General features: G+C 48.6%; 1 protein-coding gene across 1 annotated transcript in view; it reads left to right on the plus strand.

Moving 5' to 3' along the window:
* Rin3 (Ras and Rab interactor 3) overlaps positions 1-18,024 on the plus strand; it is a 114,019-nt gene that overhangs the window by 64,847 nt on the left and 31,148 nt on the right. Inside the window, exons 4-5 of the mRNA XM_021179321.3 lie at positions 3,368-3,440; positions 11,468-11,559. Coding sequence (XP_021034980.1) covers positions 3,368-3,440; positions 11,468-11,559 — 165 coding nt within the window. The remainder of the gene's footprint in view (positions 1-3,367; positions 3,441-11,467; positions 11,560-18,024) is intronic.

Raw genomic sequence — 18,024 nt, forward strand, 5'->3', positions numbered from 1 at the left:
ACTTGTCTGCCTATTTTTAAATAGGCTATTCATTTAAATTTTTTTCCTCTACTTTTAGCTGGGCATGCCTTTCATCCCAGCACTCAGAAGGCATAATAACTATTTGGTTGCCATGGAACAGAACCAATAACAGTGTTTTATTCTAATGTTGATATTGTAAAAGCCAGGAGCTGGGCTGGCGCATCTCTACCCCCATCTCCCAGTCATACAGCCTTGATGGAGAGTGGTAAGGTAAAAGACCTCCTTCTAAGAAGCAGGTTCTGATTGCTGTCACCTGAGGCCACCTCAGCACAGACTGGCTGCCGCTGGCTGGCGCTAGAGTATCACTCCATGAGGTGAGACCTCTGGAACATTCTGAACTAAGGCACTCACTGAGGGGCTCTGGAGAAGATAGACACTGTGACGTTCAGCATGACTGGCTGGTCTAGTGTCTTGGTCAGGAGGGACAGGCTGGCAGGCTCTGTGCCACAGAATATTGCCAAGTGCAGAAGTGGGTGCTGGGTGTCCCCAACGCCATGTAAGGCGATGTGAGATTAAAGGTGATATGGCCTCTTGACAGTGCTGGGGTCTGGGCATTTGTCAGCCTTGGGCAGTCTCTGAGGATATACCAGATAGACTACTTTAGGAGAAATCTCTGCCAAACCCTGCTTATGGAAGCCATACTCGGGGCTGGGAAAATGGCTCACTGGTTAAGAATACTAGCTGCTCTTCCAGAGGACCCAGGTTCAATTCTCAGCAACCACATGGCAGCTCACAACTGTCTATACATCTAGTTTCAGGAGACCTAATGCCCCCTTCTGGTTTCCACAGGCACCAGGCATGTGTGGTAGACAGACATTTGCAGGCAAAGCACCCATACATATAAAAATAAAATATGTTTAACTTAAAAAAGTCATTCTTACCCATAATAAAAAAAAAATCTCAGCAAAACAATGCAGGAAGGCCAAATCCACTCTAGTGAACCGTCCTCATCTGTTTTAAGTAACAGTCTTATTTAAACTTCATTTGGGCATGTCTACTCACTGTGTTTGGGTATCGTATGATTGGCCATTTAAAACATATAATTCAGTGGTGTTAGTGTGTTCAGAGTTGGGCAACCGTCACACCATTTAAGATGTTTCACCACATCTAGAGGAAACCTCATGTTGCCTAACAGCGTAAACATGCATAGTGCTGCTGAACTCTGCTAAATAAGCCGTTTATGGTTTAGCACAGAACCCCTCATCCCAACCTCCCCAACTCTACCACCTCACCCCCTCCCGGGCTCACACACACACCATCCTAAGCAACCATCCTCTCTCAGACACCAGAAGACCCATTCTACCCTGTTCTTTGTGGGGCCTTGGCTATGTGTGTGGCCCAGTTGTATGCTGGACACATAGGCAGGAAAGCAAGATGCCCCTGATCTCTTGCTGGTCCCCAACCTCTGGTACCTGGCCAAGACTCCCATTGCTCTGCCTCTGTGTGGCCCTACAGAGGCAGTGATGAGAATGAGAAAATAAACAAAGCTAGAAGTAGAGGGTAGACTGAGGGCTGAGAGCCCTGCAGGCTCAAAGGGCAGAGACAGGAGGTAGGACTGAGGAGTACATGATAGAACTGAGAGAGAAGGGTCCCCCCCCCCACTTAGCCTATGGCTTCCGAGCAACCATGTGTAGCATGGAATCCTCCCACTACCAATGGCCTCTCTGTTTGTCTTACCTGCTAAAACTGCCATTCAGAGCCATTACCATTATTTTGAAGTTCCCTGGGCTCTCAGAAGCAGCTCCCGAGAATTGCGTGATTTCATACTTAAAAGGTGGTGTGCTCTTTCCTTCCTGTTGCAACAAAGGATTCAAACGAGATGACTTGCAGTAACAGAAACTTACTCTCTTACGGTTCTGGGGGCCAGACACCTTAAATGAAGGTGGGGTGGGGCTGGTTACTTCTGAGGCCTCAGACCCAAGTGTTTCCTGGTCTCCCAGCTCCAGGCTCCGCCCCTGTCTTCACATGGTCATTCCTTCTCTGTGCCATGGTGGTCTGTCTACTCACAAAGCCTTCTTATAGAAAGGACACCAAACATTCCAAATATGTTCACATGCCATGTTCTAAGCATCAGGACTTTACTACATCTTTGTGGGGGTCACAGTTCAGTCCTGGAAAATGGGTACACTTGTAACCCTGGTTTACAGTTATAGAAACTAAGGCACAGACAGGCTATGTGCAACAAGCTCATAGAGACATGCTCTTGCCACAGTGATGTAATGCCAGACACACATGCAAGCCCCCAGGCAGGTACAGTACCAGATATAAGCCCTGGAACAAATGGTTTCTCTCATACTTACTTCCATGTTCTACATCCCAGCAGGTTGTGGTTCAGGGCACCCTTTTTGACCTCTAAGGAGGAGGCCCATGAACATAGTTTGAAAATAATAAGAATATAGACAGGAGAGCCTCAAGATTATGAGATGGGGCCCCAGTGACATTCCAGGAGGGTGGAAATATCAGGAGCAGGATTTTTTTAAATCTCTTCATAAATACTTATAGCTAACCAAACAGGAAGCCACAACCTATTTGTCATAAATAGACAAATATTAAATTTTTAAGGTGGCCTGAGCTGTTGAGAACAGTGCTTAGGTTACAGGGTGAAGAGGAAGCAGTTGCTATATTGATCTATGTCAATCTCTGCCCTTCTTCTCCAACCTCCAAACCTGTGTAAAACTGGCCTAGGCTTCGCAAACTAGGTAGCAGGCTGGTATCACATAGACGATTCTATTTAGGTTGAAAGGGCTGTTCCCTTGGAGGGTGGGAGAAACTGAGGCACATAGCAGGAAAGGGATTCGTGCAGAGCCAGGTTATCAGTTCCGGGGTCAAAGCTAGGTTTGGAAGACCACTTGGACCATATTTTGTTCCTGTTGCATGGAAAAGATAGAAGAACAACTCAGTTCACACGTTCATCAGCATACTGAGGCCCAGGGAAGTCCATTGTAGTCGCCTGAGTTCAGGGAACAAAATATGGTAGGCACGTGGTCGTGGGCCTGATTTAGGCATCATGGAAGCCAGTGCATACTGAGACTGTCATTTGCAATTGGCTATACATCTGTCACTACTCTCCGTTTAGAATCCTGTTCACCAAAAATGATGAATGTGTGAATGTGTATTCATTGATATCAGCCACAGCCATTTAACCCCTGAACTCTCAGCACATCGACACCGTGAGCTCCATTTCTCACTGTGGTTGGCAGCTGATACATAGTGGGGTCCTGTGGGAGGTGCTGGGACCCACAGAGAACATGGCCGGCGTGTGCCACCTTCCCGATCGAGGAGAACACTCAGCTCTCCCCTTTGTCATTAGAGGATACTTACTAGGGCCTTTCTTGTCTCTCCCCAGTATTGTACCTGGAAGGCTCAGTTCTTGTGTTTGAGGACATCTTCAGACTGATTGCATTCTACTGTGTCAGTAGGTGAGTAGCCTGGCCCTACAGGAGGTTGTGGAGGGGGAGGATTCCCTTCTTATCTTAATAGAAGCCTACTTGTTGCAGGGCACCCATCTGGTTGCAACAGACATCTATGCAACTTTGGGTGTGTTTGTGGCATGGGAGAGGACAGAGAAGGGGGGGGATGAAATGAGAGGGGACAGTCCCTTGTCTTTGCTCTGGTAACCACAAGAAGAGAGATCAGCTCTGAAGTTTCCTCTTCTCTTCTGGTAAGGACTTCTCTGCCAGGCATCTGACCCTCAGACTCCCTGCCAGTTTTTCCATTTCTAGTGTTGCCAGCACCGGGGACAGCTTGGGACCCTGCACACAAACCTGTAGGGACAGCAAGAATCCCACTGCCTGGGATTCTTCAGATGGAAAGACCACCATAAGTTCTGCTCCATTCACTTGGAACTGGTTTCCGATCAACAAGAATTTAAAAATACATTTGGTGCCATAAACCAACAGCTGAAACTGCAGGCCCTGAACAAGGGCTGATTAGATGTTAGGTAAGACGTGTGGTGGTCCTTGACCCCAAGCTACCTCTGCTGAAACACATGTTCCACTCATAATACCCTTCCCCACCCTCCAGACCAGGAGAGCAAGACTGATAGTTACAGCTGAAAGTCAAATCTGCCACTGCCTGGGGAAGGCTCTCTCCAGCATTCAGTGAGACTCTAAGGGATTTTATACCCACTATATTTTTGTTCGTTTGTTTGAGACAGAGCTTCTCTGTGTAGCCCTCGCTGTCATGGAACTTGCTCTGTAGACTAGGCTGACCTCAAACTCACAGAAACCTCTGTGTTCTAAATGCTGGGATTAAAGGCATGCACCACCACTACCCAGCCCTACTCACTGTGACCTTTTAAAGGTTTTTTTTTTGTATGTGTCTTAATGTTTGCCTGCCTGCATGTATGTATGTATGTATGTATGTGCATGTGCCACAAAAGGCCAGAAAACAGCATCAAATACCCTGCAACTAGAGTCACAGACAGATGTGAGCCACCATGTAAGTGCTGGGAACCAAACTCTGTAAGTCCTGTATAAGGGCAGCAAGTGCTTGAAGCATTGAGCCATCTCTCCTGCTCCCTCCAGATTGTCTTTTAAAAGCTTGCCAGCATCCCCACAAGGATTATTCCCGTTTTCCTCCATTACACAGATGAGGAAGTGGAGACTGGTAATCAGCAGAGTGAAGTCCAATCTAGAAAAGGCTACACCATCAGTGCACCCTGCAATAATTCTGTGCATTGGCTTGGCCAGCTAGATTCATAGGGAAAAATTACAGAGGTCCCAGAGACCTTTGTGCTTTACAACACACCAGGCTGTAGGAAGGTGAGCCCTTCCAAGTTTATCTTAGTTGGAGGAGCTCTGTCCGGTACTTGGCAAATGTGGGCTACAATGAATGAATCAAGAGAAGGATGCATGCATGTATGCATGATGGATGGATAGATGGATGCATGCATGCATGCATGGAAGGGTAGAAGAATGGGTGTATGCATGCATGGATAGATAGATGATGCATAGATGGATGGATGCATGAATGAATAGAAGAATGGATAGATAGATAGATAGATAGATAGATAGATAGATAGATAGATGCATGCATGGATGGGTAGAAGGATGGGTGCATGCATGGATAGATAGATGGATGCATAGATGGATGAATGCATGGATGAATAGAAGGATGGATGGATGGATGGATGGATGGATGGATGGATGGATGGAAGGATGGATGGATGGATGGAAGAATGGATGGATGGAAGGATGGATGGATGGATGAATGGAAGGATGGATGGATGGATAGATAAATGAATGGATGGATAGATGGATGGATGGATGAATGGAAGGATGGATGAATGGATGGATGGATGGATGGATGGATGGATGGATGGATGGATGGATGGAGAGTCTAGATATTAAGCTAAATATTTAACACCTCAAAACCTCAACCTCCTCATTTATAAAAAGGAGTCCTCATTTCAAATGCTTTGATGCTGGAGGAAGAGTGAGTTAATGCCCATGAAGAAAGAGAGTCCACTGCCTGGGACCCCATGGGCTCTCATCCCATCTCTGCCACTTGACTGTAGGAGAGTTTCCTGGGTATCAGCTTGGTGTCCAGAGAGATCAGGAACCACAGTCACTAAGCTTACCCCCATCACTTCCCAGCCTTTCCTCCCCTGGCTGCTGTTTCTCCACACCCTACCCAAGCTGGTAGCTGTTTTCCTGTCTTCAAACTCCAGGGCTCTCTGAAGGAAATCATGAGACAGAGACAGGCCTGACCATGTTCTGGGGAGGGTGTATCAGGCAACAAGGCCTGCATGCTGAGGGACCAGAGTCCCAGGCCTGGAGTTATAGGACAACCGCTTTGCAGCTATGTGACTCCCAGTCAATCACCTGACCTCTTCTGGCACCCTTGCCTCCTGTCAGAAACATTGACCAATAATACTTAGGTATGAGAGTCTGCAGCTTTTAAATTCTAAGATGCTCCAGAGAGCGTGCTGATGAGTGCCTGTCCAGTCTAGACTTTTGTTAGAGCTGTGTGTGTGTGTGCCCATCACCACACTAAACCTAAGCCCACTAGTCTTCCACAAAGAGTGCTTCCCACTGGGCAACCGAGCAGGTCCCTGTGAGCTGGTGGCTGCTCATGGAGACATTCTCAGAATTAAGACCTCACCAGAGCAGACTCTCAACCTTCTCACCACCAATGCCTGATAAATCAGGAGGTCCCTCTCAGACATCTGTGAGGGTCCAGCATGCCGAGATCACAGTGCCAGCCTTCAGAAACAGCCACCTCTTTGGAGGGCCCCAGTTCTTGTAAATGCTTTCCAGTTCTGACCGACGGTGCAGAGCTGGGAGAGACTGCTGTCTGGGTGTCTGTATGCTCGGTGCTACTGACTCGCTTCTTTCTAACCTCTGTCATGGCCACACATCACAAAGCCGGTAATGCCTGTACCCAGGGCTGTCCTGAAGATTTCCGATTGGGCCTTAGAGAGTCGCCAGTACATAGTAGTACTCATAACCATGGATGTGTTCTTAGTGATGTTAGCTGTGAGAAAACTGAGACCGGGCTGTGACTGACGTCAAGTGGCACAGCCACTGGCATCTGAACCCTGGCATCGTATCAGGCCTGTAGTGGCTATGACCCATTTGTTGCTTCCCTTGGGTGTGTCCCTTCTGTATATGGAGCTTGGAGGCCTTCCTTATGAAGCTGTGGGAGGCCTGCCAAAGAGGGTACGGAGAAAGTTCTAGGCAGAGGAAGCAGGGTAGCCACTAGAAAGCCCCAGGTAGCTTCAGGAGTGGCTCTGCAGAGAGGACAAGGGAAAGCTTTGCAGGAACTTCCTTTCACAGCTGCTATGAGCCATGCTGTCACCCATGGTTAGACAGCCCCAGAGTAACATGGCGGCAGCAGGAAGTGGGCTTGAAGAAAGAGAGAGCAAAGAACAGCCAAGAGCTGCTGAAGTTGTCTGGAGTCATAAAGAGATGTCGCTCAAAAGGGAGGGGCAGCCACTGAAGGAAGGAGGAATGGCTGCAGAGATGGGAGACGCTGGGGCTGCCCTCCTGGGTGGAAGGATACTTAGTCCCATTGCTTCTTGAACATATCCATGATGCCCGGGTCCACTAAGAGCCCCAGCATCCTGGGGTCTGATCCTCGACACAACCCTGGTGTGCAGTCAGTGACCTCAAGTGAATGCCGTTACCCGAATGAGGAAGGAAGGAGCTGTGTGGGCCTGTCCTCCCTCAGATACGCTCCCACACGGTGGCTAAGCTACCCCCCCCTCCTCCTCAGGGAGTGGCTCACTGGTCACTCCCACCTCTGAAGATAGTTATCACCACAGTGCTTGTGAAGCTCTGCTCTCCATCAGTGGCTCCAAGTGCTGCTGGCCCAGCTCTTGTGACTGGCATTGGAAGTAGGGGATCCCATGGGAGTCACTGAGCCCCGAAGTCCACAGAGTCTGGCTTCAATTCCAGGTAACTAGCATTGCGACCAAACTGAACAGTTAAATGCTTGGTGTCCAGAGAATTAGAGAGCCAGATGGTGGCATTAGAAAACCCCTCATAGGGGAGTAGGAAATCAATTAGTGACTTTGTATGTAAGAGTGTAAGCTGCTCCAAATCCTCTCAGAATGTGTCCCGTGCAGGTGGAGTGAGTCTTCTGTTGCTGAGCTTGTGTGTGAGTGTGAGTGTGAGTGTGAGTGAGTGAGTGTGTGTGTGTGTGTGAGTGTGTGTGTGAGTGTGGGTGTGGGGGTGTGTGAGTGGGGGTGTGTGTGTGTGTGTATGAGTGTGTGGGTGTGTGTGAGTGTGGGGGGGTGGGGGGGTTGAGTGGGTATGGGTGGGTGTGAGTGTGAGTGGGTGTGAGTGTGAGCTTGTGTGTGAGTGTGTGGGTGTGAGTGTGAGTGAGTGAGTGTGTGAGTGTGAGTGAGTGTGTGTGTGTGTGAGTGAGTGAGTGTGTGTGTGTGTGTGTGTGTGTTACTTTGTGGACAAAAGTAAAAAGCTTTAACTAGAGCAGAGGCCTCTAGAGAGCTGTATAGGTACCCAGAGGTGTGTAAGCTGCCCCTCCAAAGTGAGGGATGGTTGTTACCATATCCACCCTGAAGATCCCACCTTCAAAATCCCCGTCTGGGATTTACAGTTCATTAGGAAATGGTTATGCATGTACATATACAGAGTGTCTGTAGGTTTAATTAATTCACTGTTTGATAGCCTTTGCTTTTTAGGGGGAGCTATGAATCCCACCCACATGATCTCCACAAAAGTCTGTGTACATTAAGCTCTTACTTGAGATATGTTTAAAAATGCATATTCGGTAGCTGTGGAGGATGTCGTTCATTAGTAGGGCACTTGCCTAAATTCCTAAGGCCGTGAGTCAATTCCTTACACAGCACACGCTCACACACATGCACACACTCTATGCACACATGCTAATGTGGTTTGTTTGGGCTTGGATCCTACCTTTCTAGCCTCTTCCCAGAAGTTCTGATCAAGGAAGTTCTCAGCATACAGGTAGACACTGAAAACATGGTAGAGTCCCTCAAAAGTGTCCAGTGCCCCTTTGGGTTTGGGTTGTTGGAAGTGCACAGACAGATGCCACTGCCCTAGCACCCCCTCTGACAGCTTTCCAGGTGTTACCCCAAGGCCCAGGGTCTCTATGCTTGGGTGTGACTAAGCCTGTTTTTGACTGCCTGCCTTCCCCACCTTCACAGTGTGCTAAGACTTCTTTAGTTACCAAACCACAAACTGGACAATTTGCATGTCATTGTCACTGACAGAGGCCACTACTAAGTTCACTAGAGTGGGCTGCTCAGCTGTTGTACTAAGATTGGAAGGACAAAAAGTGACATAAGCTGGGGCCCATCTCTGTCGGTGTGTGAATGGGTATAAGAAAGCTTGGGCCAAGGAGACAGTGTTGCAAGCACTGTCATATCTCCAAGTGTTCTATCCTGTGGCCTGCATGCTCACTAGGAATCTACCCAAAAGAAAAACTAGCCAAGGGCAGACTCACCAGGAACTAAAAGTGTTGTTGGAGCCCAATGGCAGTATGCAAATAGTTTTTGGTCTTTGTTTTTTACTAGAAGAATCTGACCTTAGACCCGACCTGCATTTAGGTTTATACACTGCCATTTACAAGTTGGTCTCTGAACCTCAGGTTGCTTAATTCTGAGATGGGTCTAAGAAAAGGACCTGCTTCCTTGAGAGCGTTTGAGGGAGAGCCAATGGAAAGTGCTAAGCCAGAACCCAGGGAAGCATAAGCTATGTGCTAGAATGAAAAAAGGAAGCAACCTAGGCAGATGTCCATCCAGAGACGAGAACACCTGAGTTTCCCATCCAGTTCTAGGGGGCACCGAAAAGGGAGGTCAGAGGACAGTTTGTAGGATTCAACCCTCTCTTTCCATCATGTGGGTCCCAGAGATCTAATTCCTCATCCTTGGCTGCAAGCCCCTTATCTGCTGAGCTGTCTTGCCAGCCATCCAAAGTCTAATATTTTTAAAAAGTGAAGACAAAATCAGGGTCCATATCTCAGGCGAGTTATGAGGACCAGGTAGGAAACCAGAGGCGAATTAAACAGCAAGCGATAGTGATCCCGGATAAGGTATTTTCTTAGCTGAGTAGTCTTAGGTAGTTCTCTCTACCTCTCTGAAGAGGGGCCCTGTAACTGACTGTAGAGTTGGAATCCTCGCCTACCTCTGTGGTTGCTGTGCTGTAATATGGATGTTACATGACATTGCTCAGCCAGCTCCCCCAATCCTGTGTGCTGACCTGGATGGAAGAAGGGTCCACCCCTCCCCCCTGGGAGGGAGAGGATAGGGAACTGGGTGATGAAACAAATGACCAGCAGGTCTGGGAGGGAAGGGAGGCCAATGGTGTGGCTTTGAAGAGAATGTGTAATCTAAGCAGATACAAGCAGTGGGGATAGGTATCTAGGACCAGGGAGCGTGCCATACAGAGCAGTGAGTATATTGAGGCCGGGTTGAGTGGTGAAAACCTTTGAAACACTTAATAGAGAGGTAGAGCAAGGCCCAGGCTACCTCCCGTGTGTTTGGGGATAGGTCTGCCTCAGCATCATAAGGAAGTCAGTGAAGTAACAGCGTGGATTGCTGGCAGGGTGAGAGCTGAGTGGCCTTGGCTGGTCTCTGTGATAGGCACTTTTCCAAAGCCACATCAACAAACTAGAGTCACCCGGGTAAACTGAGGTAATGGGAGATGAATGTTGCCAACCTTTGAAACTGTAGATTTGGGTAAAGGTAGTGAGGAGGTCCTAAGATGGGATAAGGCCAGACTTGTGTAGAGGAATGAGCAGATGACATCAGAAGGCCCCAGAGTCATAGGATGGTCACGTGATAATGACCGAAGACGATGCAGTGCCACCCTGTCTAACAGAGAAAGCCAAAGGCCACCCCCAGGACCTCACCAAAGACCCCAAAATGTGCCACAGCCACCCCTCAACAGTGCTTTCTTCCCCCATGAAAGATACTCCCGGAAAGGGGGTTAGGCATTAACAGATGACCATGGTATTGACTTCACACTACAGGGTTTCTAAGACTTGAGACCTTATCCCTCCCGGGATCTAGACACCCTTAACCTAGAGTTACAGAAAAAGGAGAGCAAGACAGGGAGGCTGTGATGGCCCTGGGTGGAGGGAGATAGCTCTCCAGACCAACAGAGGAGGCACCTAGTGGATAACAGGTGGATGGATGAGATTTCTTTGCTTATGATTGGCTTAGGAAGGAAGTAGGCAGGCCGCTGGTCCAGTAGTAGAGCAGGTTGTTAATCTTGGTAACCATCTGTTCTTGAGCTCTGCTGTTCTGTGCCATCTTAGTCCTCTGGTCCATTTCTGCCTTATGGAGGGGAGACAGGCTTACAGGAGAGAGACAAGGAAAGAGGAGAGAGGAATGGCTGGAAGATGGTGGATAGGCCCTGAATGCCAGGATAAAACATAAAATCAAGACCAGCTCTCCTGCCTGGGGAGATGGCCCTTGGGCTGGAGGGCCCTTGGGCTGGAGTCTAGAGGATCAGGACCCAGCACCATCTACCCATAGCCCACCACAGTGCCTGAGAAAAACGCTTTCCCCCTCTTGGTCTGTTTCCCTCTGTCTGAATGGTTGCTGGAGATCTCTGGATGGTGCCCTCAACAGTTTCCCTGCAGCTAGCAGATGGCGATAGCCAGCTAAATGCTCATCAGGGCATCCCTCCATGCTTGCTGCCTCCATATGGAGGGCAAGGGTCAGAGGTCACTAAATATGCTTAAAGGAAGTATGGGCTTAGCAAGGGAGGAGAAGCAAGGGAGTCTTCTCTGTGCCCCTGGCTCTTTCCAGGTCCCTGAAGCTGGCACGAGATCTGGATCTGGATCTGGCAGCTCCCTCAGCTGCAACCCTAACCTTTGGCCCCAGGGAAATGTCTAGGTTTCATGGAAACCCTAGAAGTCGCAGGATGTGAGGCACAGGTCTGGACATCTGAAAGCCTGGGGAGGCAGACTCTGGCCCCTGTAGTACCTGACTGTGACCCTCCTGTCTTCACAGAGACTTACTGCCCTTCACTCTACGGCTGCCCCAGGCCATCCTCGAAGCCAGCAGCTTCCTCGAACTTGAGACCATCTCCAACCTGGGCCTGGGTAAGTCCTCCCTGTAGAACCAGAGAGTAGGTGGGAATTGAGACAAAGGGGTTCTGGGATGTCCCCCGTTGTATTAGTCCATGTTCTCTAGTAGAATAGAACTGTCTTAGTGTCCTATGGCTGTAAAGAGACATCATGACAACAGCAACTCTTATAAAAGAAAGCATTTGTCATTTCATTGGGTCTGGCTTATAGTTTCAGGGGTTTTTAGTCTGTTATACTCATGGAGGGAAGCATGACATCATTCAAGTAAGATATGGCGCTGGAGCAGAACTGAGAGAGTTCTACATCCAGATCTGCAAGCAGCAGGTAGAGAGAGAGAGAGACACTGGGCCTGGCTTGAGCTTCTGAAACCTCAAAGCCCACCCCAGTACACAATTCTCCTCCAACAAGACCATGCCTCCTTATCCCTGTCAAGTAGTGCCACTCCCTAATGACTAAGCAGTCAAATCTATGAGCAGATGGGGGTCATTTCTGTTCAAACCACCACAGGAACCAATAGGATGAATATTCCATTGCTTACACTGAAATAGTAACAACAATCTCACGCATGAGAGGCTAAGAACCTGCGTGTTGCTTGGGTTCGGAGGTCCAGCACCTTGGCAATCTTCGTGGTCCTACAGTGGCTGTCTCACATTGGAGAGGCTGAGAGCCCAATATAATTGCTCAACCACATGGCTGACTGTTTCATCAACCCCAGTCTGGCACTAAAGACCTCCAGGGGTCCTGCAGAGAGTCACTGGTCCTCTCAACAATGGAATCCTGGAAACCCTGGTTATCTTAGCTGCACAGGAGTCTGTAACCACAACAGAGCCCAAGGGAAGGTCAGGCAAGTAGAAGCTGAGTCATCTTCCTCCCACCATACCCTGCTTCATCTGGGCTGCTAGCAGAAGGCGCCGCCCACAGTTGAGATGGATCTTTCCACACCAATTAAGACAATCTGGACATTCCTCAGGTGAGGCTCCTGACTCAGGAGATTCCAACTTGTGGCAAGATGACATTAAGACCAACCATCATACCAATAGTCTTTGCAGAGATGCCTTTGGGAGACACCATGCTGGATCCTGAACCTTAGTTTGAGAGTCTACCACAGCCCTGGCCCAGACATGCTGAGCCACTGAATAGGGAGATCCTCAGGGTTCTAGACAGAGGGGCCCTGTGTAGCCAGGGACCATAACCAGGTGGATCACAGTAGAGGCAACCCTGGGAAAAATAATGCCAACACCAAGGCAGTTCTGAGGGCTGGCCAACTTCATCCCTGCTTCTTTTGTCCCAGTCCTGGCCCTGTCACAGCCCTCATCAAAAGCAAAAACATCATGGATGCTGTCTTTATCAGGGTTACTGTTGCTGTGATGAAACACCACGACCAAAAGCAACTTGGGAAGAAAGGGTTTATGTAGCTTACCCGTCATCATCACTACATCAAAGGAAGTTGGGGCAGGAACTCAAGCAGGGCAGGAATGTGGAGACAGGAGTTGTTGCAGAGGCCATGGAGGAGTGCTGCTTACTAACTTACACGGCTTGCTCAGCCTGCTTTCTTATAGAACCTAGACAACCAACCAAAAGGTGGGCTCCACCTACAGTGGTCTGGACCCTCCTACATGGATACAGGCTTGCCTACAGCCCAATCTTAAGGAGGCATTTTCTCAAGAGGCTCCCTCCTCTCTGATAACTCTAGCTTATTTCATTTTGACATAGTACTATCCAGGACAGATGTGATGGGAAGCTGGAGTGTGCCTTCATGCCCTTGGCTATCTCTCTGCCCAACCAACCAACTCTAAGGGGGGCATCCCTAGCTTCCATTCTTTTGCATAACAGTATTAGAAACCCAGACTTCCTGGGCTCTTCCTAATATCTAGCCACACTGAGGTCTCTATAGGCATAGGCTTGGCCAACACTGACTTAGGACTGACCCTCACCAGTGCTGACTCTGAAGAAGGCAAGATCTCAAGGCAGATAGCTGCTGAGATTCTAAGCCAACATGTGTTAGGGACGGAAATTTTCCTCCTTCTGCATGGTATACAAAGTAGTTTGTTTACAGTTATGCTTCAACAGCCTCTGTGGCCAGTAGTAGGGCAGAGACCCAGGACTTCAGCACCCAGAGTCAGAACATGTCTATAGACAAAGCATTTTTATTAAGGTACAGCTGTTCACTGGACAGTCTCCAACTGATCACAGCACCAAAAACACTAGGCATAATAGACACCAATGTTGCCTGAACAGAGGAAAATTAGCCAAGACTGAAGATCCAGATCACAGAGGAAGTCAGGAGCAGACCTCAGAAGACACACATGTACCAGCTTCCAGGCCAGGCTGCTGTCCTTCTCCCAGAGGGGTCTGGGGACAGCAGTGTGAGAGAAGAAGTCACATCCACTCCACACTGCCCCTTAATTTAACAGACCCTGCTACACTGGTCTACCAAGTAACTGGCAGCAAGCATTGAACTTCACATATTACTCATTGGCCCTGTTCTGGGACTCGGGCAAGGGTCCCTGGGGCTGATAGCCAAAGCTCCTTGTAGATTCCTCCTGCAGAAACAGCCTGGGAACACTTGCTGAATGGATACAAGCCACTCTGCTTAGAACTGAATTCCTAGCTGGAACAGAATGGCCCTGCTCTCAAGAGAATGTGACCTCAAGCATGGAGTGAGCTGGAGATGAAAGTCACCACACAGGAAGCCAGGGATGGCACAGACTGGCCACTGTTGGCAATGACTTCTTTGATAATGGGAAATTTTAAAAAACAAAATCAAGTATGCTTCTCCTGAGGAGCCATCTGGAAGGTTCTGTCTGATGAGGTATCCCCGGTGCTGAAGACACAGAGCTGGGCTCAACAGACTGACGTTTACCCAGAGCCAAGGAGAGGTTGGCTTTCCAGTCCATCTGAACAGATGAAGACCTGAAACTGCCAGACACCTGGCCCTGGTACAGGCAAGCCACAGCTTTGCCAGCCTTTCTGTGCTCTCATGATAACTGCATGAGGGTACCTGTCAAGGGCCCAGGCACCTAAGGCACTGAGCTAAGCACATTGAGTGACTCTTCTACCAGGCATGTCCAACCTTCTGACATTGCAACAAGAGGCTAACTGTGACGAAGTTCACCCATAAGGACCATGCGATCAAATTACCAAAAGAAAAAAAAAATCTCATAAGGTTTTCAGTAACTTGATGATTCTGTGAGGATAGCATTCACAGTTGTCCTCAGACTCATGCAGTCAAGGACTGGACGCACCTGTTACAGCAGAGTGTTGAAACCTACTCAAACGTGTATGGAGAATTCTGAGAAGTGGAGGGGAGGGCCATCAGGCTTTGTGAGCAGCAGCCTCTGCTCTGCTCTGCAGCCTTCTGTGTTCTGCAAGCCGCTCTGAGCCCAGCTTCTGAGTCCTTCGAGTCTGAGTCCACCAGGCTCCGCTTCTAGCCCCACCCGACCCTGCCATTGTTTCACAAAAGGAGAATTGCGATATTACTAGCCAGCTTTGGGTTGGGGGAGATCCTGAGGCCAAGTGTTCCCTTGGTCCGGTCAATGTTTCCAGGAGACCCAAAAGCATGATAGGACACAAGTTCATCGTTCCATTTTTTTATACCAAAGGAAGGAGGAGGGAGAGGAGGAGAAACCCATTTGATAAATGAAGCCATGGGCATCAAGGAACCTAAAGAGCTTTCTCAACTATAAATATAAACGAAGCAATGGCTCATGGTACCACACGGATGGAAACATGTTTAGTGAAAAAAGGTAGCCTCACAGCAGCACATGTGAGACTCCAAAGTAGGTATGCTCAGGGGAGGCAAATCCAAACACAGAAAGCAGGTTAGTGGTTGTATCAATCACTTTTCTTATTCCTGTGATAAAATAACAAACAGAAACAACTTAAGGGAGAAGCCTGTTTGGGCTCATGGTTTAAGGGAACACGATCTATCATGGCAAGAGTTTATGGCAATGAGAATGTGTGAATAGGACATCTTCCACATCTCCACCAAAAAGCAAGAGAGGGCAAGAAACAGGACCGAGCTATAAACTCCAGGCTCACCTGCCATGACCCACTTCCTCCACCAAGGCTCCAGCTCCTAAAAGCACCACAGCAGCCAGACCAGGATCACCAGCTGGTACCAAATGTTCAAACCCATGAGCCCACAATGGATAGTTCACATTCAAACCATTAACACTGGATGGGAGTGACTGATAACGGGCATGGATTGCCTTGGGGGTAGGGAGGTAGCTATAAAATGCCCTAAAATCTATCACAACGACAATTGTGCAGCTATGGCCATATTAAAGCAGCCAGGGGATTTTTTTTTTAATAGATGAATTGTATGAATGATATTCTAGTTGAGATGGTAGAGGGAGGTAGACTATATGGCTTCCCGTAAGTGGATGTAATGGGAGCTGGATTCACACGTGGACTTTGTAAGTGTGACCTCTGTGCCCTTTTGTCGGTACCCACAGCCGTCTGATCCTTTCAGCCTTGTTCACTCCTTCCAGCTCTTCAGTTCCCTCCTCCCCTTGCTCCAGGTCCAGTAGAAAATAACATGGCCTCCTATTGCCGAGGGAGTGGAGGCTGGATTTGATGCTGAGAAGGGAGAACGGCAAGCCCTCCCTCTGCATTGTATCCTCCAAACACTTCTCTTGATGGTATCTTTCTCTTTTTATGAAGTCCTAGCATGGTGTGGGTTTCTTTTTAACTGACAAGACCAGAAAAAGCCAAGACTGGAAAATCATGCATAATCCCTCCACTGCTGCAAAAATACAGTTCTGCATCACGCCTTTCACTGTTGTTGTGTGTGAACACATGTGTGTTTCAGTTGTCTTTCTCATACCCAGAGTCAAGAAGCATCCAGCTGACAGAAGATGTACAGGGTTTTCAGTGCGCCCAGTGGTCTCACAATTACTCTTAGGCTGGTTTGTTCGTTTGTTTGTTTTTGAGGCGAATTTCCTTCTTCTGTGTCAGTGATTATATTTTATTGTACTTGGTTTTGGTTTGGCTCTAATGAGTAGACTAAGCCCTGCTGTTTGGACAGGGATGATGTCACCAAAGCAGAGCTATTCTCTTGCAGGCTAAGCACTGTGGGATGGCTCTTGAGTGTTTGTTCATGAGTCAACACAAGAATAGCCACCATTCAGTCCTGTAGGGTATAAAGGATGCTGTCCTGAGCTCGGGAGCCTTAGGCTGGCAGGTCCACAAAACTAACACAGAGTTGACTTCCGCACTAAGATGTGTGCAACTGATTCTAAGTGCAAAGAAGGAAGATGATTCTGTGCAGCGCCTCCCAAACGTGCCTGAGGCATGTAGATACTTAGTGTTTTAAAGACAGGGAAGCCGTGCACCATACAGTTCCCCCAGGCTTGCATGTTCTTTGCTTTTTTCCTGTATGGCACAAAATGAGACTATTTCCTAGCGAGTTAATTCTTGAGATTTGTTGACTCTTCAGGGTGGGGGACTGAGGAAATAGTTCAATTGGTAAAGCGCTTGCCTTGCAAGCGTGAAGATCTGATTTGAGCCCTAGGACCCACATTAAAAAGTCAGGCATGGTGGCCCGCGCTTGTAAACCCCACCACTGCGGCCAGCCAAACTAGCTATTTGGTGAGTTCCAAACCAATGAGAAATGGTCTCAAAAAGCAAAGTGGATGGTGCCCAGGGCACAACAATCGAGGTTGTCCTCCAGATCCACATGCACACACATGTACCTGCGTGTGCCCACATACACACTAAACAAAACACTTGATTTCAAATTAAAATCCAACAACCCACCTTCGGGTGCTACAAAAATCTGTATTCCCCCAGTTCCCTGGGCTTTCTAACCATTCCCATGGCTCAGGAACCCTCAGGCCCTCAGGCACCACAGTCGAGCACCTGGCACATTGCAGGTTCTCCAAGTATTGCAGGGATCAAAGCTGGCAAGAGGTACCCGCTATCCAGATTCAGAAAGCCTTGGCACCAACAAAACAGCTTTACTGGAACTTGGGTGACCGAGCCAAGGCTTTAGCATGGTGCCTCCAGGCCATGGTGCCCACAGCTCTGCCAACTGCTGGGACTACATGACACAGTGTTTTGCTTCTCCAGCCTCAGCTCTCTGCAAGCTGCAGAGAAACTTTCCAACTTCCTTATTTTTTTTTTTGTTTGTTTGTTTCAAGCGTAAAGCTGAGTTGCCTCAGTGCTTCCCTTACACAGCCCTCAGCCCTGAGATGTGGCCTCTCCAGTGCCCACATCACCCTTCCTTGGAAGTAGCATTGCCTTAGAAGCCTGTGCCCTGTGACTCCATCATTCCTGTCCTGGAGGCAGGCAAGCAATATCCTGGACCTGTTCCCTGAGCCCCATTGCCTGCTCCATACTTATGAGAGGCTATCAAAATGTGGAGCCGTTCTATTCTGTGTCTGCTAGGGACAGGGTGATGAGCTGGCTGTCAATCCTTCCCCATCTGGAGCTCTTCTGCACCTTCCTTTCTTCCTCCTCTCAGTGTCTTGTCTCCTC

The sequence above is a fragment of the Mus caroli genome, unplaced genomic scaffold, assembly GCF_978045245.1.
Source record: "Mus caroli unplaced genomic scaffold, Mus_caroli_1 scaffold_14, whole genome shotgun sequence".
Classification (NCBI taxonomy): domain Eukaryota; kingdom Metazoa; phylum Chordata; class Mammalia; order Rodentia; family Muridae; genus Mus; species Mus caroli.